The sequence below is a fragment of the Ammospiza nelsoni genome, chromosome 17, assembly GCF_027579445.1.
Source record: "Ammospiza nelsoni isolate bAmmNel1 chromosome 17, bAmmNel1.pri, whole genome shotgun sequence".
Lineage (NCBI taxonomy): Eukaryota > Metazoa > Chordata > Aves > Passeriformes > Passerellidae > Ammospiza > Ammospiza nelsoni.
This window is the reverse complement of record NC_080649.1, coordinates 12535086-12558143: the sequence shown is the minus strand read 5'-3', so window position 1 is coordinate 12558143 and position 23058 is coordinate 12535086. Positions and strand designations below refer to the sequence as shown.

Genomic DNA, 23058 nt, shown 5'->3' with positions numbered 1-23058 from the left:
TCATTAAAATAGGAAATAGTAAATGATGAAAGGTTTTCTTTAATGGAAAGTAAAAATGTCATGACATCACCAGAATATATTGGAGAGCAGGAAACAGAGCAGCTCTTGCCCAGAATGCTGATGAGCTGAGCTGCTCAGCCTTTCTCCTGCACGTAGGAAGAATGTATTTATGTATTTTCTCTTTCTGTTGTATGTTGTTATATATTTATACACAAAAGTGGATAATGCAAAAGAAGTTATTTCATCAGTAATGTCCAAGAACTGCACACCAGGCTGGGAGCAGCTAAAATTTGTTCATTAAAAGTTCATGGTCTGTTGACCTTTTCTCGTTCAAGCCTTGTATTGAGTCCACTCCTTATCTCTGCTGTGCATGGCAGATTGTTTAGCATATTTCTTGTGTAGAGAGTGACTTTGAGTGCCACAAGGACCTCACTTGGCACTTGCAGGCATAAGCAGAATGTGTTTGAAAATGTTGCTGTGCTCTCTAGTGGATAATTTACTTATAAGTGCCTAAGAAATTAGTATCAACAACAGTTACCAATTTATATTTCACTTAACGGAAAGACCTTCAGCAGAAGGGCTCTGCTCAAGTGCAGGGCTGTGTCTGCAGGGAACACTCACAGGTTTTACTGCACACATTTCATTTCTGATACATTCAGGGACAGACCACGTTCTGTAGAAGCTTTTTTGTAAGACTGGTTTTCGATGTGCAGGCAGCAAGAGGGCTTTATTTGCCAGCCTATCTCAGATCAGGGGAGATGAGCTTGCTCCACATCTCGTTGTTGCCAAAAACCTTGGCTGGCCCCTCAGGCGCCCAGCTTTCAGTGTTTGAGGCACACCTTACCCCTCAAATTCCAGGTTTCCAGAACAAGGAGCAGTGTTTGCCTGCTCCTGACCTGGGATGGTGCTGCTGGTGCTGAGACTCTTTCCTGGCTTGTGGGAATCTATAAAATTAGAGGGTTTGGAGAAAGTTGTAAAAGGCAGGCCTTAGATACAGCAGAACTGTGAGTAGAGCTAAAGCAGCAGTCATGAGTTAGGTTAGCAGAAAAATTATTTAAACTGTAGAAAAAGCAAGGGCAAATAGAACAATGGTCTGTGTATTAACGCTTGTCTAGAATAACTCTCCAAGCTACAGAAAAGTTTATCTAGCGAGATATTAGGAAGGTTAAAGCTTAATAATGTGTGTTGTGTTTTAAGGTACAAGCAGGTATTATATTCAAAATAAGCAAGCAATTTTTAACCAAAGGTACCTGTGCTTATGGTGGTTGGATGGAACTACTGTCAATGTGCTTTTGCTTTGTGTGATTGGTCAAGAAGCTTATACAGTAAGTTGTAACATTAAGTTTTTTGGCCTTCTTCCTGGAATGTGAGCTGCTGGCCTCTTCCCATTGTCATAATCATGTAATGAGACTGATGCTGAAAAATAAACAGCTCGAGGCAGTTCCACAGCAGCCCCATCTCGTTTGCATCTCTAAATAACCCCCCTTGCCAGCATCACTGGATCAGTCAGTGAGCTTGCGCCTGGCCTTCCTATCCCCATCCTTATTTCCTTTAGTCTGTTCAAATCCTTGCACTCTGGTTTGTGTTCTTCACTCTTCAGGCAATTATTTTCCACCCCTATTCTCTCCAGCCCAGCCACCATCTCTGGTGGCATCCTGCAGAGTTCTCAGATAGTTCAGTGCTGATTTACACTGTGGCTGAGGCTGCCATTCCAACTGTCCTGTCCTTCCCTTGGCCTGTCAGTTATTCATTGAAGGCCTGCCATTTCTGCTTATCTGACTCATTTCCAGCTGCATTAAATTTATTGAGCTTATTATTGTTTGAAGATTTATATACTCGAGTTGGCAGAAATAAAAATGTCCTTCATGGGAAAACTTGATTTCTGGTGTTCTACATGGCAGATTGGCCTCTTTGATATGGGCCCAGAGCTGTGTATGAAGATGCCTGGAATGGTGAATCATTGTTCTAATGACCAAATAATTGGAGCAGCAGATTTGAATCAAATGGCATCCTGTTCTATTTCACAAGAAAAATAATTTGGTTTGATTCTTCATTGAACTTCTGTTGTCAAGTTCAGCAGTGAAAAGCTGTGCAAACTTTTCCTCGTGTTTCAGTGGATGTTTTCACAGAATTCCTAAAATCTGCCTGCAGTTGCAGCTGTCTGCATTTCTGCCTCTGCGTGCAGGTGCATGGGGAGTAGTTCAGGTGTTACTGAGTTGTGCCCAGGCAAATGATTTCATATCTCCTTGGATGTGGTAAAAATTATCCCATTTTGTGTAATTTTATTGCTCTTTATCAATAGTATATAGTATAAGACTCATCCAGAGAATTAAATCTTGCTGTATTCTCAACAACTCTCCAAGTCAGGATTTGGAGTAGATTTAGACTTTTTCAAAGTCTTGATGCAAAGATGTTTCCCTTCATCCACATGCCAGCCTCTCACTGTTCCAGGTGACTCAGTTGTGACTGTTCAGGTACCTTTTTTCAGTCTTCTGTTTGCAAATATGCAAACAAATTGAATGGGAAATAGGAACGAGAATCTAGGAACAAGTTTTCCCTTTGGTGGTGTTTTTCTCCTCCTTGGTTTGGGCATTTAGATAAGTTTTAATTTAGTTTCAGGTTTCATGCCAGATTTCAAGGTAATGATGAGTTTTAATTTTATATTTGTTGTTCCATGCTCTCATAATAACAGTATGAATCTACAATTTCAATAAATGCTGCACAACTCCACAGGTTAGAAAACACAGAAACACAGTTTATTTGCTCGGGGGGATATGTAGTTATAAAACATAAACAAATATGGAATATTTTATTCTCTTGAAATATTGGTAAATTCTAAGGATGTTGATGGAGCAACCATTTAAAAGTCTTAGAAGGGCTGTGCTGGAAATCTGCAGAGTAGGTGTGACACTTGGAAGGCATTTGTGTCAGGAGGAGCAGCTGAAGTCACTGTGTGAAGTTGGCATGAAATAATAAAACTGCCAGAGCAGAGGTGCTGTGATGCTCACTCACTTCTCTAGGTGTGGAAGTTAATAAAAATAGGAGAATCTTTAAATGGTGTTCCGAAAATCATCCTGCTCTGAGTTCAATTAGTGAAATCACCCAAACCCCACTGCTCTTGGAACAATACAAAAAAGATTTAATGATGTGTGAGAATTCACAAGAATGCAGGAAATTTTCTTTTCTGTTGTAAATTAAACTTTACCCTTCCCATTTTATTAAAAGATGATGCCACTTTATTGCCAGAGCCTTCCAGCCTGTTGTAAGCAACTGATCTCAACAACTTCTCTATAAAATATTCCTGACCATTGTACCTGGCATTGCAACTCAAAAAACATCTCTGGTGCTATTCTGTTTTCCAAATAATCACAATCAGGTTGTGCTGTACTTGCTTGTCTGTTAAGGATGTTAGATATATGTGATAAAAATATATAGATAATGTTTATTCAGTGCAGCAAACATTCAGGTGAGCATCACTGGGGCTTGGGGGTAATTTGGTTCACTTGTTTTTCTTGTGTTCTCTGTTTCATTGATGGAATAATGGTGAACAGTATTTCTTTTAAAAGTCTCAGCAAATGTATTAGTTTGGGAACATTTCTATGATTTTTATAGATAGAAATATAAAAATATAGATATATCACAAATATATATATCTAAAATTATAACCTCCTAAATCTTTTTGGGGTTTTTTTGAACTTTCCACTAGAATGAGACATGACATACTGAAGCTTTGAGTAATATTTTATTGCAATGCAGTAAAAAGTTGACTTGCAGTTTTATTATTACTGTAATTTTCATTCAAAATTTTATATCCACAAATTATTTTTTTTTCAGTTGAAGTCAACATGAAATATGTTGCCCTGACTTGTGTCCTGAATTTTGGCTCTTTCCTTTATGTGCTGTTCAGAGTGTGGATGCCATTTTGTTCAACAAAATTAACACTTAATAGTGGTTTACAGCCTTTTAGTTTGTCTTCTGAATGGGTGCATTGAGGGTTTTCCAAAGAGAATAGAGGGCAGCAAAGGTTGTGAAAATATGTGAACCTCTAGAAGTGGTGGCATTTGGTAGCAAATTCTAAATGGTAGGAAATTCTAAAATCAGGAGGGGAAACCCACTGATACTGGGATGGAATAGTAACGCTGACTCCTTGTGTGCTTTCAAAAAGAAGCCTGATCTCTCTGGAAAAGCATGTTTGGTGGAAATTGGTGCCTGGAGCAGGGATGTGGGCACAAGATTATGGTGAAAATGGAGTTCCTTGTTTCCTCATTTGGAGTCCGGAGTTTCCTTTATTGCCAGCTCCAGCTCCGTGTGCTGTGCTGTGTCTTTATTCCAGCACCAGGCTGAGGAGCTCTCAGTGTGCAAAGCATGAGCTTTTATTTGAAACCTGAGTTTGCATTTCTGCCACAGCCGCACTCTGTGTGCCCCAGCATCAGTGCTGGGAGGGTGCTGGCAGCTGGCACCGAGCTCCAGCTGCTGCCAAAGCACATCTGCCCAGCCTTGCTCCACCTGGGCCAGCTCCCTGTCCAGGAGAGTGTCAGCCCTCAAAATACCTGGTCTGTTTTCCCACACTGTCTGCATTTTAAGAAGTTCATGCTGATATAGATTCCTCAGGGCCATATGGTAGAAAGAGGTGGGGAATGACAGGCATCTGACTCCACTGACTCAGAATGCTGAACAATATCTTCATTAAACTTTGCTATATTACATTAATACTATGCTAAATTATATACTAAAGAATACTAAAGAAAAACCCATGACTCTCTGTGGAAACCCAGGGCACTGGGAATATTGCTCTGTTCTGGGGTGCCCTGAACCCCCAGGGCAGCACTGACTTTGACTTTTATTCATGGAGGAAGTTTCCTAGACTTCAAGATAGACTAGAGTTCACAAAAGTGTGAAATAGGTTATAGAGATTAATGTAGGTGTATCACTTAGGCAAAAAAAAAAAAGTTTTAGGATTTTTTGTATGTCGTAGATAGAAGCAAGATGGAGGGCACAGGGTGCTGTCCTGGGTTTCTTCTTCATGCTTCGTCTTCCTTCCTCTTCATGGGTTTGGGTAGCATTTTGTAATTGTGCAGAAAAGTCAGCATTGCAGATTTGTGGGATCAGTTATTGGGTTGAAAGGGAAATAATCTAGGTGTCAGTTCTTAATTGGACAGTTTAGTCTTAAAAGACCTTGGAACAAGAGATTGTTGGCCATTTTGTGCCTTCTAATGAAAAGCTGCCAAACTCACAGTAGTGAGACTGTTTTACTGATAAGAAATAATAAATACTTGAGTAGAAACATGAATTACTGTCTCAAGTGCCTTCAATCCAGACCCAGAGAAACCAACGAGTGGTACCACCACAAATGTCTCCTGACAGCCAGGACACAGCTTTGGCCCAATTGGCCAATTAATGCAAACAACCATCACCAGAATCCAATTACCAAATCCCTTCAGGTAAACAATCTTCCTGACATGTTCCACATGTGCAAAAACAGGAGCAGAGAATAGCGCTAAGAACTGTTTCCTCTTTCTCTGAGGTTCCTTACTGTGATTCCTAGGAAATATCTTTGGGAAGTTGTGCCTGCCTGCTGCTCTCTATGAAGAGAGCTGTGGCTACAACAGCCACATTTCTGGTGCCCAGCTTCCAAGCTCTGTCTAGAGGGAATTGCTGCACACTACCAGGTATGAGTGCCAAAAAAATTACCTTATAATCATAGAAATGTGTTTTATCCATACTTCAGTTATTCCTGAGTTTCTGTGAGCCCCATCCCTTTCAGCCACCCAAAATGTCCAGTATACCCAGGCATAGGGAGTTGTGAAGCAGCAGAATACACAGTGTCCTCTTCCTTTTCCTGGCTTTAGATCCTGAAATTTGTTTTTCATCCTACAATCTCATGAAAGGTAGAAAGGAGCTGTCCATCTAAGTTTTACTTTACTATCTTGTGAGGGACACTGTGGCATGCCTGTGTTTTGAGATTCCTGCCATTGATACAGAGAAATTAGAAGGGAAATATCTGATGAACTTGTTTTCCTTGCCTCTCATGAACAATGTATGACAGCTTTGAGAAATCGTGTTCAAAGGAGTCATTATGGTGCCGTTTGAATTAGTGAAATAAAAGTAAAGACTTCTTATTTTCTAACAGCTTATTTTCCCAGTGGTTGTCCAATAATAACCAGCACTTCAGTCACAGGGGCAGGGAGTTCACGTGTCATTAGCACACTCTGAAAGCTGTAATGCCTTTTTGATTTATTTATTTTTTGATTTATTCATTTTCTTGCTCTGCAGTTTGGGGTGGAACCCTTGCAGTCCTGAAGCAGGGAGTGCCAGAGTGCTTTGCTGCTTTGGCATTCCACTGTGCATCCAACAAGGAGAATTCTTTGAGGAATGGCACAGAGGATGTTGTTGCTATTGTGATTTTTGAAATTATCCCACAAGTTTTGTGCTTTTTGATGGGTACAAATTAGTCCTGTGATGGGTAAGCCTCGGAAATGGCTAATTCTGAGTTAGAGAATTTTTTTGAGTTTTTACTTACCAAGATCTGCTGTTGCTTTGTGATCAGTTGTGCTTTGGGAGCATTAAAGCATTGGAATGAGAACTCTGCTTACTAAACCGTAACAAAAAATTTGTTCCACTTTGAGATTACTTTTTTTAAAATGAAAACCCAAATGAAAAGTGCTCAGAGTATTTACACTTCAAGTGACCTCAGCACAATTCGCAGTTGTTCAGCAGGAGGGAAAAATCTCCAAGTTCTGATGTTCTAATTTATCTTAAAAAAGATTCCACAAGACAAATAAAACCACTTATATTCATTTTTCTCCCTCGCCTGCTTCCATTACTCAGTAGTGAACAAGACATAAAGGTGATCTGAGCCTCAGAGTTTAACCAGAAATAAAATACAGGAATGTATCCTGGCCCTCGCACTTGGGTTGTATTTTCCTTTAGAAAATTCTTTCATGTGCTTGTGGGATATCAGAGATAATGATGTGTTGAGTAGGGGCAATGAAACGAGACTCTCAGTCAATAAATTTGCTCAAAATGCAAGCAAGTGAAATAATCTATTGTCTGGTGGAACTGTTCTATGCAGGTACATAGTTCAAATCATTTCAAAGCTTAGGCTCCAACAGAAATTGTTGGGTTGGAGTATAGCACGCCAGAAATTAAATGTCATTTATGTCTCTATGCGGGAATTTAGGACAGGGAGAAGAATTGAATTGAATTGAAAATTTTATTCTGACTCCTTAAGAGTCAGAATAATACTTTACCTTATCCTATTAATGCTGAACTCATACCCATGCTTGTAGGAGATTTCTATTTAGAACCAAAAGTAACCAAAAAGCATTTTTAGCAGCAGAATGAACTTTCATGAGAATTTTTAAACCTGGTGATGCTTTTTTTTTTTAATCGTTCAAAAGAGAAGGTTTTTTTAATTATTGTGAACTTCCCATTACATATTGGACTGTATGCTGTAATGTTGATGTAGTCAGTGTAGTCCAACAGGTCTGGGTTAGTTCAGTTAAAAACTCATAGCAAATATTGCCTGTTGAAAAGGATCTCTTAAAGAAGACTTAAATGACCCAGCTTTATTTTTTTATATATTTTAATGTATTCCTACATTTACAATATTGGGATAGCAATAATTATTTCCCTTCACAGTGGCATTTTCTTACAGTTTTTGAGTCAGGACCAGAAACCTTCTGCTGCCTTAGTGGTTTCTCTCTTTTCTAGACTCTTTTCCTGCTATTTTGCATGCAAATCCTGTGCTGTCTGCAAGCTGGGCCATGGATGGGTTTTATACACAGGTCATTAAAGAACTTGCCTGTGCATCTCCAGATTTATTAAGTGACTTGGAGTGCCACTCTATCAAGCCATTGTATCCAATTAGTACTTCTCTCCCTTACAGAAGGATTTCTTGAAAAATATTTGCAGTTTATGAAATTATATCTGCAATTATATAGGCTTTTGGGTAATAACAAGTATATTTTCATTTTTCAGTACATTTTATTGTGCTTTGTTATGAACTGTTTACAGCAGTTCTCGCTGGCAGGGGAGAGGAGAGAGGGAGGGCAAATGGAGCTGAGCGTGGAGTAAAACCAAGGGAAATCTCATATTAAAGATTCACCAATGAATCTTTACAGAGTTTATGCAAATCCAGTGGGTATTTTGTGAAAGTGCTAATGAGTGTCTCATCCTGATGACTGCAGATTTCCCCTTGCATTCCCAACCACCCCAAATCCAACCGAAACTGCTAAAATTAACACCATGAGTTCACAACATTTTGTCAGAAAAACGTGTGAAATTTGTTTTTAAAATATTGTGCACTCATTATTCTTGGAAGCATCTTACATGGATGCTGATATAAACTATCCTGTGTGCATGACAAACTTAGCGTTGGTCTCCGTAAATCCTTCTGGAGCACTGTCTATTTCTGAGCTGTGTTTTGCATCTCACTATAAAGCAAACCCTATAATTAACTGCCCTGGCACTGAGGATCCTGTGGGAATGTATTTGTTTACCAACAGCTACCAGGAGCAGCCCTTTTTGCCAAGCACATGAATCCAAGAGTGGTTTGGGCTGGAAGGGACCTTCAAACCCATCTCATGCCACCCCTGCCATGGCAGGGACACCTCCCACTGTCCCAGGCTGCTCCCAGCCCTGCCCAGCCTGGCCTTGGGCACTGCCAGGGATCCAGGGGCAGCCACAGCTGCTCTGGGCACCCTGTGCCAGGGCCTGCCCACAGTCAGTCAAGGATTTCTTCCTGAAGGACGTGCTGGTCCTTTTGCTGAGCCTGAAGTGGGGCCTGGGATGTGTGAGGTGACTTCAGACTCATTGATTTAGTTAATCTCAAAAACTGAAAGGTAAAAAATTAAATTAAAAAAAAAATCATTTTGTTCCCCTTTACTATAAGAGTTATACTCAGGGTTTGAGCACTCCAGCCAGCTCACTGCCCTGTGTCCCCATTCCCTTTCCTTTTGCTGCATGGGCCATCTCTCCTCCCATCTCTCCTCTCAACCTCTCTCTCAGCTTTTGCTGGGTTTGAAGTTTTGAGAGATTTTCATGTCCCTTTTGCTATCTTTTGACTCAGCTTGGCAAACATATCCTGTCTTTACAACTAGGCCAAAAAAAGCTCTTACAAGTCATGAGAACAACCAAAATCCGGGAACATTTGTGGGGAAGGAGATTTTCCTACCACCACTCCAGGACACCACTGGTGGGATGGATCAGGATGTGGCACGAGGCAGTTGGGCCTTTTTTGGATCTTTTATGGATCTTTAATTTCTCTGCCATCCTGTTAATATAACCCAGAGTGCTGTGTTTGGATCACAATGAGATCACAATGAGCCTGTTTATTTCCAGATACGTAGTGCCATCGTTCATTTGCACATTAAAGGGAACTTCGTTCCAAGAAGACAAATTCGAGGCTACGGAAGCTCTGTGATTATTGTAATGCTAATCTGTATTCAATCCCATGTATGTGTCACATCTTGAATGCTTTAAAAAATTAATTAGTCTACTGTGTTGTGGCACAGATGAGCGGGAGCAAGGGGCTGCTTGCATGCACAAGCTGTGACATTCTCTGTGCCAGCAGGACTTTAAAGGAGAGAAGGTCCCCAAGAACTGAGCTGGAGGTGGGCTCAACCTCTGCCTTCCACCTGATAGTGCAGAAAATGTGGCATTTGTGTTGCTGTGTTATATTAAGTGATGAAAATATGCTTAAATTATCTCAAATAACAGTCCCTATGCTGCTTTATATCCTGTATTTATGAAGGTATTTAAGTCTTTGCATTCATTTTAGGAGGAAGTGAACATCATGCCTCTAAAGCTAGTGACAAAAGTCTCACTGGCGTGTTCTGCAATCTGGAGAGCAACTGCAAAGGAAAATAGGTGGAGTAAAAATAAATACAGCTGCAAAATAAAGATTTGTTGTTAACTAAGAATAAAGGATAGGCAGTTACCCATTTTCTCAGCAGAATTCTACCTCCATCCTTCTCACACAGCTGCCCAGGAGTCTTTCTTTGCCTATTTTCTGGGACAAAAATCTTCTAGAAATCTCTAAACTCTCATTCTCTTTTCTTTGCTCAGATGCCTGTGGGTAGGAGCAGGCACGTGCCAGACTCACTCATGGTGGTTGTGCTCACTCTGCTTTACTGAGGGGGCAAAGGCAGAGTGAAAATTCTCAGTTCTGTCTTCTCTGGGGCTCTGTGCTTCTAAGGATGGCTGGGGAGCCTCGGTGCTCCCTCAGTGCCTTCCAGCTGGGGCTGGGCAATGGTTTATATTGAATTTATTTGATGTTCTGAGCAGCACTCGGGGCCCTGCTCTGTGCCAGAGGCTGCACTTTGTCATTTGGAGGTGTTACCTTGCAGCATTTGGCCTCCAAGGGGATGCACTTCCAGGTTTTTTAGGTATTTTCCATTGTGTTTTGGCATTTCCCCACCCTGGTGGGGTGAGCAGTGTCACATCTGTGTTTTCCTGGTCATGGGGCTCTGTAGACAAATTAACCTTTTGCAGTTTTATTGAGGAAGCAATTTGCATTAATACTGTGGGAAGGAAAAAGTGTTGCAGAATTGGAAGACATTTTGAATTCATAGCATAGTAAAAAGTTGTTTTTTCTAATTACTAAACAAAAAAATGTATTTTTTTTGGGAAAAACACCTAAATGCAGATCCAGATTACCTCTGAAGGACATATAGAGTGAGATATTAAAGTCCATATTGCAGCCTTTACTAGTAATCCCTGTTCCTGTGGCAGTGCTGCCTGCTTTAGGAATGCAAATTCCTGTGACTACTTTAGCATTTCAACAGGGCTGTGAATATGTATAAGCACAGAAGGAATTATTTTGCTTCAAGACTTTTCAGAGACCTGTTTCTTCTTCATGTTGGTAGATGTGTTGTTACCTTATGTTTCACATTAAGCTTTGCAACAAGCTCAAAAAAAGAGTCAACAGTTTTGAAAGCGAATGCTGCTGGTAAATGGTGCCTTCCTTACACTTGACAAAAATACAGATTTTTTTCTTTTATTTGGTACTTCTTCAGAAACTTTGCTTTATTTTAGGGCTTTGGATAAGTAATTCTTTTTTGAACTTGACCTCCTAAGCAGCAGTGGCTGTGCAAAAAATCCCTATCCTGTGGAATGTGAATTTTTGCACTTTACAGGGGGGTAAGTACAGGCATGGCTGGTTATTTTTATAGCAGTTTTCATAGCATTTATGCAGGAAACTTTTTTTTTTGTGGCAATGTTTGAAGTAACATTTATTACAGCAATACTGTTTTAGTTGCATCAAAATTATGTTCCTCTGCTATTTTATTGATGGTGTTTGATTTCTTGTTTCTGAATGAAATTAGGCATGACTTTTTGGACAAAATATGGAAAATAAAATTTTAATTTAATCTGCTGAAAACTTTTGCGTTTAGCATTGCAGTAAGAGTGTGAAAGTACCTTTGGACACTTGCAATGTTTAAGTTAATTCATTTTTAAACTGATTTAATTGCATGATTGACAGAAACAGAACTAGAACCTTCAAGAGAGATTGGTGACATCAGTAGCAAATACACCTTGGGAAAAGACAACCTCAGCTCTTAATGCAAAATGGAGCAATTCAGATTGGTATAATCACATTTACAAATTTGCTATGGAGGCTGCTTGTGAGCAATTGGCTAAAGAAAAGCACTGACATTTTGAATATACAGAAAAATGATTTCTGAAAACACCTAGTATTTTGTGTCACTGCTTTTTTGGAACATCTTTTACATAGGTCCAATGCTAAACCCAATTATTTTTGTGTACTTTTGTAATTAGTTTCACTGTGCTCTTAGCAGCATTGTGGATGTTTGCAGGATCCAACCCCTGGAGAACATTTTAAAATTCTGCTTGGTAGAGAAAAAAAACTTTTGTTTTCTGATTGTATTTCTTTTCCTAGTTCAGGTTTAAAATCCTTATCATTTAGATTCTCTCCAAAGAATATTATTTAGCATGAGTTAACATCATGCTTTCTCGGATGTGGATTTCCTTGAGCTCCAGTTGCTCTGTTGGGTCTGTGGCATCTGATGGACGTTGGATTTTTTAACACATTGGTTGTCTGGCTCAAAGTTGCACATGGAAACCACAAACCCTTTTGAAATAAAGCTGCAGCAGGTTTGTGACAAATCACAGGATGCTTTTCCATCCGAATCTGCTTCATTAGCTTCCCTTGTGTGGTGCTGCTCGTTAGGTGGCTGCAGGAAGAACCATTCCAGCAGGAATCCATCAGGCATGGAGAGCCCCCGTGTGTTGGACATGGACCTGCATCCAAGACTAAACCACATTTCACTGTAGTAAAAGCACTTTACAAACTGGGCAGGTGCAGAATTGCCTTCTGCTCGAGATGCTACTTTTGAATTTTGCCATTATTCACTTTCCTTCAGTGGTTATGTTGGTTTTTAATAGTTCCCACAGTGCAGAAAGTCAGTTCAGGAAATTATGGCTAAATCAGTTACCCACTGAAGGCTTTGAGCTGGAAGCTTTCTAGGATGACACGTGCACCTTTGCAGCAGTTTAAAAAAAAACCTCCAGCTGCACCATTCACTGAAAGGCACATATTTTACAGTTAGCTGCTGTGGTCTGCTTCTCTGTGATTTTCTTTATCAATTGGAAAATTCAGAAGAAAAACACTCCCTTTTTTAAGGAGAAGAAGATGTAAGGGATGACAAACTAAATTCATTTAGAACTTTTGGTGTGCCATGAGACATAATGTGATGGTGCTCATCTGTAGCATTCAATGAGTACATTGAAAATACTTGAAGATAAGCAAAAAGGATAGAAATCTGGAATGACTGAAACCTCAACAGCTGCTGCCATCACAGTGATATTTCAGTTATGTGAGGTTTGTCCCTGTAAGTGTGATGGGAAGGACAGAGGTTCAGGAACTGTGTGTGTGAGAAGGTCACAGTGAGGATCCCCAGCAGCCGAACCACAGCAAGGCTCTGCTGTGATTCCCCCTCAGCTTCTGCTCATCCCACAAGGCTCTTAACTCTGGGTCAGGGTGTGGCTTAGAGCGTCTGGTTCACCCACAGCTGCTGGAGAATCCCTGCTGTCAGACAAGGGCATCCCAGCCGAGCTTCTGCATCCCCCTGTGGTGAGCCAAGGACAACCCTGGCATCACTGGGCCGTGGGAGATGTCAGATGTTTCATCTCCAGTTCTGCTGGGAGGTGGAAGAATCACCTTATAGATTCCAGATATTTCATCTCCAGTTCAACTGAGAGGTGGTAGAACCAGGGTTACCCACCCCTGAGAGAGAGTGCTGAAAAGGAATGTGTAATGTGCATGGATTTTTATTCAAGGTTACTCTTTCTATAGACTGAAATATAAATTTCAATGTTCTTTTTAAGTTGGGCATAGGAATTCAGACCGATATTTTGATTTTGATTGTTCTCACAACTTTGTGAGTGCAGCAGTGTGTGCTTTGCCAGTGCTTCCCCCTGCCCCCCTTATTTTTTTTTTTGCTAATGAGATAATTAGTTTATTCAAACTCTTTTTCATTACTTGAGTGAAGCATGGGGATCTCTGAAGAGCAGCACTGAGAACCACATGTAGCATGTGCCAGAACTGCAGGTCCTCTGATTGAAGGCCCATATGTGCTGCAAAGGCTCAAAACAACAGGCCAGTGGTAATGGAGATGTTTTCTGACTGCTTTGACTCTGAATGGTCTTGCCCTGGACAGCCTGGTTGTGTAAATTAGCAGTGCTAATTGCTGCTGGTGGCATTTTTAATGGATCTGACCTTACTGCTAGGAATATATGGTAAAAATCAGATTTAAATAACAGAACTAATAAGCCAACCCATCGTATTTTGTTGATTGTAAGTGGTAGAAGATGGTATTTTAGTAATTCCTGTGTTTTACTTCACTCGTGTTTTGACACACAGGGTGATTTAATTGGAATTTCTAACATTTCAGTGCTTTAATGTTCTGAAACATATTAGCTCTGCCTTAGCAGTTAGTGTTTATTCAATCTCAGAGCACTGTAGGGTCATTAATCCTTCGAGCCCTCCTGAGAAGTCAGAGATGGGAGACCCTGGAAGTTGTATTATTCTAATTTTACAAGTGGGAAAACTGAAGTGATGAATAATGTGGTCAAGGCCACACAGTGAGGCAGTGTGACTCTGAGATGTTCTGGCTATTAAGCCCAGTGGCCAGGCCAACCCTTGCTACATTCTCTTTTTAAATTATTCACTTCATTGTGATTAAGGTGCCTTAATGGTCCCATAGTCTGTTTAGGAAGAAAGTTTAATAAGTTGAACATGGCTACAATAAAAACTTCCAAACAAGGAAAACACTATGAAATTACAGCCCGAATTTAATATTATTTTCTATATGTTAAGTTTTCACAGAACATAATTAAACCTTGTCTCTCCTATTCTGCCAGAAAGTATTTTTATTTAAAAAAAGGAAATTAATGATATCAAGTTACTTTCCAAGAGATCAGATTGTTCTCGATTTTCATTGCAGAATAATGATAAACATTGAAAGATGTTTAGTAAACTTTTTGGGGTTTTTTTGAGAAATAGTGAATATGTGGTATGGAAATTCATCTTACAGAATTAGAAAAGTCCTCTGAGCAGCCTCTTGAGAATTTTTCAATAGAGCACAAGTGGTTGTTTGCAGATTGTAACTTCAGTTGCATAAATAGATGTACTTTGAAATAGCAGCTTATTTGGTAGGGCATAAGCAGTGCTTTTGTGTAGTGAAAGGGATCAGTTTTTAATGTTCATCTGAAAATTTTTTTCTTCTCTTCAAACGGGTTAATTGCTGCCATCTCTTGTGCAAGATTTTCAGGGTTTTTTTTCAGTTCCAGCCAGTCTTTGTCTTAAAAATGAGGTAGTCTGCAATATTATTCAAAAAGTAATTCAGAATTTAGCAAGAGATAAATCATCATTTAATCAAAATGTTAACCATAAGATCGATCCTAGTAGCGAACCCCTGCAAACTTTAGCGCCACGTCCAGTATTTTAACAAGCAGCTAATATTCAGCCCATCCATTAAGCCACTGCTCCATAAATGAATTATTGAGTGTAATCTCCTCTCCCGTGCCCACCTTCCTTTCCCACAAGGCTGTGGTTTTTAGCTAAGCCGGCGTGGAGCCGCTCTTATCTCCGAATAAAACAAACCCGCTCCTCCGAACGCCGGCGCTGCCGAGCCCGGCAGGGGGGAAAGGCAGAGGCAGCCGCGGGCTCTCGGCGCTGTCGCGGCGGCATCCGGAGCTCAGCAGCGGATGGGAACTCACCCGGCCCGTCCCGCGGCACCGCCGGCAGCGGCGCGGCTGTAGCGGAGCCATCGCAGCGCCCCGGGCAGGACGCGGCCGTGCCCGCTGCTGCTGCAGGGCCGCCCGGCTCCTCCCGCATCGCCGCCCAACATGAAACCCTGGCAGCTGCTGGCGGGCGTGGGAGATGCCCTGCAGGTGAGGCAGCGGCGGCTCGGAGCGGGCTCGGCCGGAGGAGGGAGGGAGGGAGGGAGGGGAGGGATGGATCCATCCTGTGCCCGCCGGGAGGGGCCGGAGACACGCGGAATGGGGGCTGCCCCACCTGCGGGGACAGGTGAGGGGGTCCGGACAGGTGAGGGGTGCGGGGATGCCGGCCAGGTTGAGGGGTGTGAGGATGTCGGTCAGGTGAAGGGATGCCGGCTAGGTGTGTGTTGCGGGGATGCCGGTCAGGTGAGGGGGCTGGTGGCCAGGTGAGGGGGATCCGGCCAGGTGAGGGATGCGGGGATGTCGGAGAGGTGAGGGGGTTCTGGCCAGGTGAAGGGTGAGGATGGTGCCGGCCAGGTGTGAGGTACTGGGATACCGGTCAGGTGAAGGGGATGCTGGCCAGGTGGGGGGGGATCCGGCCAGGTGAGGGGTGTGAGGATGCCGGCCAGGTGAGGGGGATGTCGGTCATATGAGGGGCACGGAGCTGCCGGCCAGGTGAAGGGGTGCAGGGGTGTCGATCAGGTGAGAAGATGCGGTGAGTTCGACAGGCTGAACAGATTCCGGGCTGCGAGGCAGGCAAGGGGGTGCGGGGGTTTGTTGCTGCCGGCCGGGTGAAGGGAATACCGGCCGGGTGAGGGGGATGCAGGATGCCGGCCAGGTGAAGGGATGCCGGTCATATGAAGGGGATGCCGGCCAGGTGAAGGGATACCGGTCAGATGAAGGGGATGCCGGCCTGTGTGCCGGCCCGGAGCCCAGGGATGCTCGGGGCCGAGCCGGGTGTGTGCCGCACAAACTCCGCGGTGCTGCCTCCAGCGTGTTCCTGTGGCTGCGAGCGCTCCTCGGCCAGATGCCGGCAGAAAACAACGCGCGGGAGGGATTATCCATCCTCCCTCCGTGTTTGGCTCAAGTTTATGTGAACTTCATCTTCAGAGAGCTGCTTGGCTTTCTGCGGATGGAATATGTATTAGCATTTATATGAAAGGGAGCAGGAGTCTCATTAGAAGGGGTTTGTCAGGTGGATTATTGCCCGGTGGTTGTTATTGCAGGCAGGTTACAGGATTCCTGACCAACCTGCGTGCCTGTTTAACTTTAGGGTCCCTGTGTGTCACCAGCATAATATACTCATCCTACAAACACAATTTATGAGTATTTGGAGGTTTTATTGCTGTACTTGTTAAAATGCATGGGATATAACAGCAGCAGCATTTTGTTAATAAATACAATTTAAACACACAGGTAATTTTGGTTAATAATCCATTTATATGTGTTTGCATTAAAAATAAAAAAAGAACAGGGTATAAAAGACTAGGATTTAAAAGTGCCTATCGGTTTCCAGCTGGATATAATTGCAAAGTAATTTAAATACTTTGAATGACTTTAGCAATATTCTTGCTTTAAAAAAACCCACACACTTCAAAGTATGAGAAAAAATGTTGAGGGGAGTGGGGAAGTAGGATTTCTCTAGCTTTTAAAAAAGGACTCTTGTGCAGACTCCTAATAGGGATGTAATATTTTTGAAAGACTTGCTGTCACATGGAGGAGACTGTGGCGCAGCCCAGTAGTGGAATGCTGGGCTCTGCAGTTCAGACACCGTAAAATCACATTTCTTCCAGGGCTGTACATTAAATTCCACCTCAGGTACTTGATTTTGATGGATACTGAGGAATTTAGTAAGATCCAAACCACCCTTTGTATTTGTCACTTCTGTAGGGATAAGGAATTTGGTTATAATACAGAAGTAATCAGGATTTATGGAAGTGTTACAGAGAAAGTTTGCATTTTTTCTTATGAATTATTTTGAAAAATCAGTTTACATGCAGTACATTGGTTCCGTGTGTATTTCTAAAATGAAGCAACAGATGGGTATAAAGTTTGAATATCTTGATATTCTGACCATCCGTTGTAGCTTTTTTCTTAGATATTCAATGTTCCTGATGTTGATCTGTTTCTTGAACGTGCAAGTAAGGTTGAAGAGTGAGCAAAACTCCCACTCAATGACCAGTCTTCCCTTGTCTACAGGCGGAGCAGTAGTGCTGTGGAGAATTTTTAGTTTCTCAGATTTGAATAATTTAATGAAAAGGAAAAAGTGAACTCTGGGGTTTTATCCTTTACAGGGGTTTTTCTGGAAGTGCCTGGGGAGTGTCTGTCTATCATCAGCTTTACTTCCTTTAAAGCTATGGATGTAGGAGGGGTTTGATTATCCTTTTGAGAGTTCTCCTTCCCAAAGCAGTGCATTTTTTGGCATTTTTTGGCACTTTTTGGCCTTGGAGATGCTGTGAGCACACAGTAGCTCCCATTGCCATTGCCTGCTCTGGGAGCTGTGGGCAGGAGGTTCCATTTATTCATTGTCTCTCCACATCCAGCACCCTGACACCTCGAGGACTTCATTGCACCCTTTCCAGGCACAGTTTTAGAAAGTTTGAGCTTTATGTTCTTGCCTACTCCCACTTAAATAAATATTTGAAATCAGAATAATTTAACAATGGATGGATGAAGCAACATCAAGGTGTTACCTTTGGTTTTTCCAATCTCAAACCTCTTACTTCAGTAGCACCATTGCCATGGAATTGTTCAAATTTATTCTTTTTGTAGCAGAAGTTTCATATAGGATCTCAGTTTTGCTCATACACCAGAAAACTTTTCCAGGAACTAGTAATAAATTAATTGTTCAAGTGATCAACTTGGTGGCATTTGAACTGCCAGAAAAGGTCTAGAGAAATGTTCTCGAGAATAATATTGGAAGTTTGGGCTTTTCCTTTTGTAAAGAAAAATATTGCTATAAAATTTTTAATTCATTTTATGAAGATAAATGTGTTAGAAGTGGTAACTGAAGAAGCATCAACCTAAAGAGGAGAAGGGAGAGAAATGTGGTCAACTCATGCTTATAAGTTATTGTGGTGGTGATAATTGTGAAAAGTAAATTGGGGAAAAATACATAGGGAATTTTAAGCGTAGAAAATATCTTGTCTGAAGTTTACTCCATTTTTTAATTTAAGAAAGCCATGTGTATTTTTTAACTCCTTAGTAAAAATCAAGCTGCTAAAGTCAAGCTTTCAGTTGAGTTCAGTGATAGGGATTTTGGAGTTTTAGTTGGAAGGATTGTGTCACAGGGTTGTACCTTTCTAGGGTTTGGAGATGGGAAAACAGGCTTCAGAGGGCCTCGATTATTTCAGAGTTTTTCAGTGTTTTAGGGCTTTATATCTATTTCAAGATTAGGACATAATTTATGGCATCTCCTAGGAGCTAAGCACAACTTTTGTGATGTGTTAACTTTATTTGAGGATAAAGTTTTGAAACTATTACTGTGCCATAAATAGGTATATGTCCAATCTAGGTGAAAATCAGCCTAGCAGAGTTATCTGCCTTTAATTCCTGCTGTCTTGGAATGTGTTCCAAAGGAAGGGAATGTGTTCTGGGCTGAGCTGAGAGGAGATGAGGAATTCAGGAGTTCTGATCTCCAGCTGCTGGCTGTGCCCAGGGGTGCCCTTTGGAGCACAACAAGTGCCATAAATCCACAGTCAGCAGATGGGAGAGAAACACAGGCTTGTCCTGTCAAAGGGTGCATCACAAATACGTTTTATTTAAAATCCAAGTGCTGTGGGACTGCATGTGGGTGAGATAGCAGACAGTGCAAAGAAATAAATGTGTCACTGCCAAAACTCTCTTCTGGTGGCATTTCCTACTAAATTTATCATGGCAGCCGTGGAGCTCTGTGTCTGCAGGAATAAGTCTTTTCCATTTTATTTTATTTTTATTTTATTTGTAACGCATTCAGTGGGGACGTTAAGGAACGTGGCAAAGTTGCTGTCTCCAGTGGCTTTGTGCACTCACTACTTCTACCTTAGCTGAACTTTAGTTCGGAATGTGTTTGCTTTGTGGGATTGGAGTTGAGTGCAAGCATTTCTGCTTTCTCTTTGTCCCCTCCATGCCTGTTGCTCTTTTCATTTCTCTCCCCCCTGCTAAATTGCAGAGGCTGTGATTCCCTTCATTGTCTTTGGAAATGAACACAGTATGGCTTCCTCCACCAGGTAGCAATCAGAGACTTTTGTGGTTGTTTTTTATTTTCTGTAGTTAATTACAGATTTCATGCACAGCAATGAGGCTTCTGCAGAGAGAAATTTCACTGATGGTCAGGAATATTTCAAAAATTGCTTTCGTCTCACAGGAGTGGAGGCATGCAAACTTTTTCTATTAAAATGGAGAAACTGCTTGAGTCAGCAGTAACATCCAGATTCAGCAAAACTAGGTTATGAATTCGAGCAATTAAACATGACAAAGAGCCCAGTTTTACTGCCTGGAGTTAATATCCTTCCAGTATTTTTATTTGAGACATAAAAACTTCAAAATGTTCTTTTGTGTCAGGTGTTGACAAAAACAAGGCATACCTCCATACCCCACAAACTCTTGAAAATCCTTTTGCACCCACAGTTTTTATTTAAGTGGTTTTATTCTCAGGAGAAGTAAAAACTGGTATTTTCTTTTGTTTTGGATGCCTGGAGTTTGGCAGCTACTCATTAATTACCTGCATTTTGGTAGAGATAATTAAAAACTGGTTAAATATTTAGAAGTTATTGAAAGAAGCTTTTTAAATCAATATTCAATATGTATGAAATATAAGGTTTTTCTAATGATGATTAGAAATCCCATCAATATTTTCACATGGAAGACCAGAGGATCTGGTTTTTTGTAGTGTTTTTGGGGGATTTTTTTTCTATTTTTATGTATTTGATGCTCAGAAATTTTAAGCAGGTTTCCCTCTCTGGAATTTAATTTCTCTGGAATTTAATTTAATTTAATTAAGGAAATTCTAAATTTCCTTACTGCAAATTTAGCTGGGAAGAGGAGGGGAGGGACACAAGCAGATGTAAATCATGGCACTGATGACTGATGGCCCAAGCTGAACTTGATCAAAACTTCAGCAAAGATTTTCTGTTCACTGCTCCTGTGGTGGAGATTGATGTGAAACTCTGAGAACAACCTCCCACACCTTGTACATGTGAATTATTCTGCTGGTGCTGTGCTGCTGCCTGGACAGGTGTTTATGTCTTTTTTTAACTTAAATGTTTTCCTTGTTCAGGTTGGCCTTTCTGATTCCGTGACTAATAGGAACCCAGGAATGATGTTTGATGGTTTTTATCCAGATAAATGAGTTGTAGCTTACATCAGGACTTGTTTCTGACTGCTAATTAACCTGACTCTGATTTCTTTTTTAACTCCAAAAACGTCCTACAGCCAAGTGAGAGGCACACGTGGCACTGAGGACTTGCACTGTTACCTGGTGCTCTAAACAAAGCCAGCATCATTTTGGGAATTTAAACTAGAATATTTGGGATTAAATTTGGGAATTTAAGAGCCTGAATATCTTTGGAGAACTGAAGCAAGTCTTCTAAGAACATAGCATTTAGATCAGGTCCTGCTGGAGCATGCTGGCTCCCTCCTGGACTGTTTTGTGTGAATTTTATGTTTCCATGTCAGCATGAAGCGTTCAGCTTTGTGCCAGGACCTGTCCTTGGGCTGCACTCCTGAGGACAGCAGGTCACTGCTGCCTTCTCATGGGCCAGCTTTGCAGTGTGTGAAGCAGCAGGAGATGCATTTTATACAAGAACAGATCTGCTGCCACCTGTGCTTGCAGGGAAGGTTTGGTGTTTGGCTGTGACACAGAGAAATCTCAAACCATTTGTTTGGTTTTTTTCCTTGGAATATTTTGCAGGAGCAATGACAACGAAAATCATCTCATGCTTTCATTTGAATGCTTCAGCCATTTTCAAAGCAAGTGTTTATTGATGAGGTCTGGATGAGGAACAGTGCTGGGGTGTCCTGGTTTCCCACCTTGCTGGTTAAGCCAGCACCACTTGAGGCTGTAATCCTGCACTAATCCTCTCAGTTACCAGGAAAAGCAGGACAGCACTGCTGTGCCAGGGAGCAAAATCATCCCAGAACCAGATCTCATTTCAAATGGCATTTCATCCAGGCTTTCCCAGTGAGGCTTTCCCAGTGCCAGCAGAATCAAAAATCCAATTGTGGCAGGCTGAACTTTGTACCAACAGAGAGGCTGTGGGAAGCAACTTAATTTCATTTTGACTTTCATATTTGAAAGTTTGAGCCTTTTCTCTTATCCTTGCTCATTCTTTGAGACACAACAGGAATAAAGGATTTACTAAGGGGAAATATTAAGAATTGGCATTGGGTATTTTACTGTGTTTTCTATACTTCCAATTATATTTTCAAGATGTCACTGTCTCTTAAACAAGTTTCTGTGGTTTTATGAGAACTGGTAAATCAAATTGAGCACAGTCATGTGACAGCTTAGCAGAAGTTCTGTTTGCCCAGTTTTAATCTCGAGAGCAGAAGGATTTAGCAGCTCCCTGTGGTAGCTGTGGCTCATTGATTGCACCCATTCTGAATGCAGGGACTTGAGGGTGGTCCTTAGAGCTGGAACCCAGGGTCAGGGGAGAGCTCAGCTGTGAAAAGTGTTCCAGCCTGGGGGTTATCAGTGAAATGAGGCTTTAAAAGGAGGGTGCAGGGGATGCTGATAGCTTTGGCAGCAGCTACAGATGCCCTGAGAAGGCTGCCCTAGAAGAGAGGCTGGAAAGAATTACACAATAAAGCAGGGATTTATTAGAGAGCCTCCATGGATCCACCTTGGGCAGCACAAGAGCCCAGCCAGGGCTGCACCCAAGATGAACCAAAATGGTCCCAAAATGCCCAACCAGTCACGGGGTCTCTCCCTTTGATCAGTTCTGCTCCATTTGCACCTTGCATTTCATATTCCCATTCCAGCTTTAGCCCCTGCAGTCCCACCCTGCTTGTTTTTCTCTCTCCAGCCCATGGTGTTTGTGCTCTGGGGCTGAGATTGGGATCATTTGTCCTTGGTGCCCAGCTGGAGCAGGAATTGTTTTGTCTCCCTGCTCTGTGCACAGAGCTCACCATCCCCTTGTATGAAACCCAGACCCACACACTAAATCAGCACAGAATCTGAAAAATATAAAAGTTAAACCTGAGGCATCACTACAGGGACTGAGCTCCTGTGCAATCCTTCATGTCCTGTAGGAAGGGGAAACTGCACTGGTCAGGTCCTGCTCTAAGTAAAAGAAGCAAACTTTTAAAAAGAATAATTGCAAAGGGCAAACATCAGCAATGCTCGATGGCTGTTATGAGCTCTTCCTGCAGCAGCCATGAGCTACTGGGCAATGAAAAATAAAGCTCAGACCTGTTTGTATGTTGGCATTTCTTCTAATTAATAGAAGCATCGTGCCTGTGTGTGAGTATTTCACTAATTAATGATTGCATTCCAGCCTGGGCAGGGCACTCTGCAGAGGGGAGGCAGTATGGCAGTTCTGCTTTCATTCATTTTTGCCCACATGTAACTGAGCAAGCACAGAACAAAACTCCATCCTGTGCTACAGTGAGGCAAAAAAATCCTTTTATCCCGGCTTGCAAGAAAATTATAAAAATGTATAATTTTTTTCCATGTACAATTTTTTTTTGGTTACTTTAAAGGCTTTGTCCTAAATATCGGTGTGGATTTTTAAGAACAGTGATGCAGAGGACACTCTTCCATGCCATGGGGTCCAGCCCTGCTCTCTGCAAGGAGTCAAGTGTCACTGATTATTGACATCCTGTTCATCTTTCAAG

General features: G+C 41.7%; 1 protein-coding gene across 6 annotated transcripts in view; it reads left to right on the top strand.

The window, feature by feature from the left end:
* The window catches only part of RBFOX1 (RNA binding fox-1 homolog 1), a 1162992-nt gene that overhangs the window by 540971 nt on the left and 598963 nt on the right, over nucleotides 1-23058 (top strand). Inside the window, exon 1 of one of the 6 annotated variants that reach the window (XM_059484817.1) lies at nucleotides 15209-15417. The exons of the other annotated variants lie outside the window; for them this stretch is intronic. Coding sequence (XP_059340800.1) covers nucleotides 15373-15417 — 45 coding nt within the window. The 5' untranslated portion in view covers nucleotides 15209-15372. Of the gene's footprint in view, nucleotides 1-15208; nucleotides 15418-23058 lie in introns of those variants that run through there. 6 annotated transcript variants of the gene reach the window in all.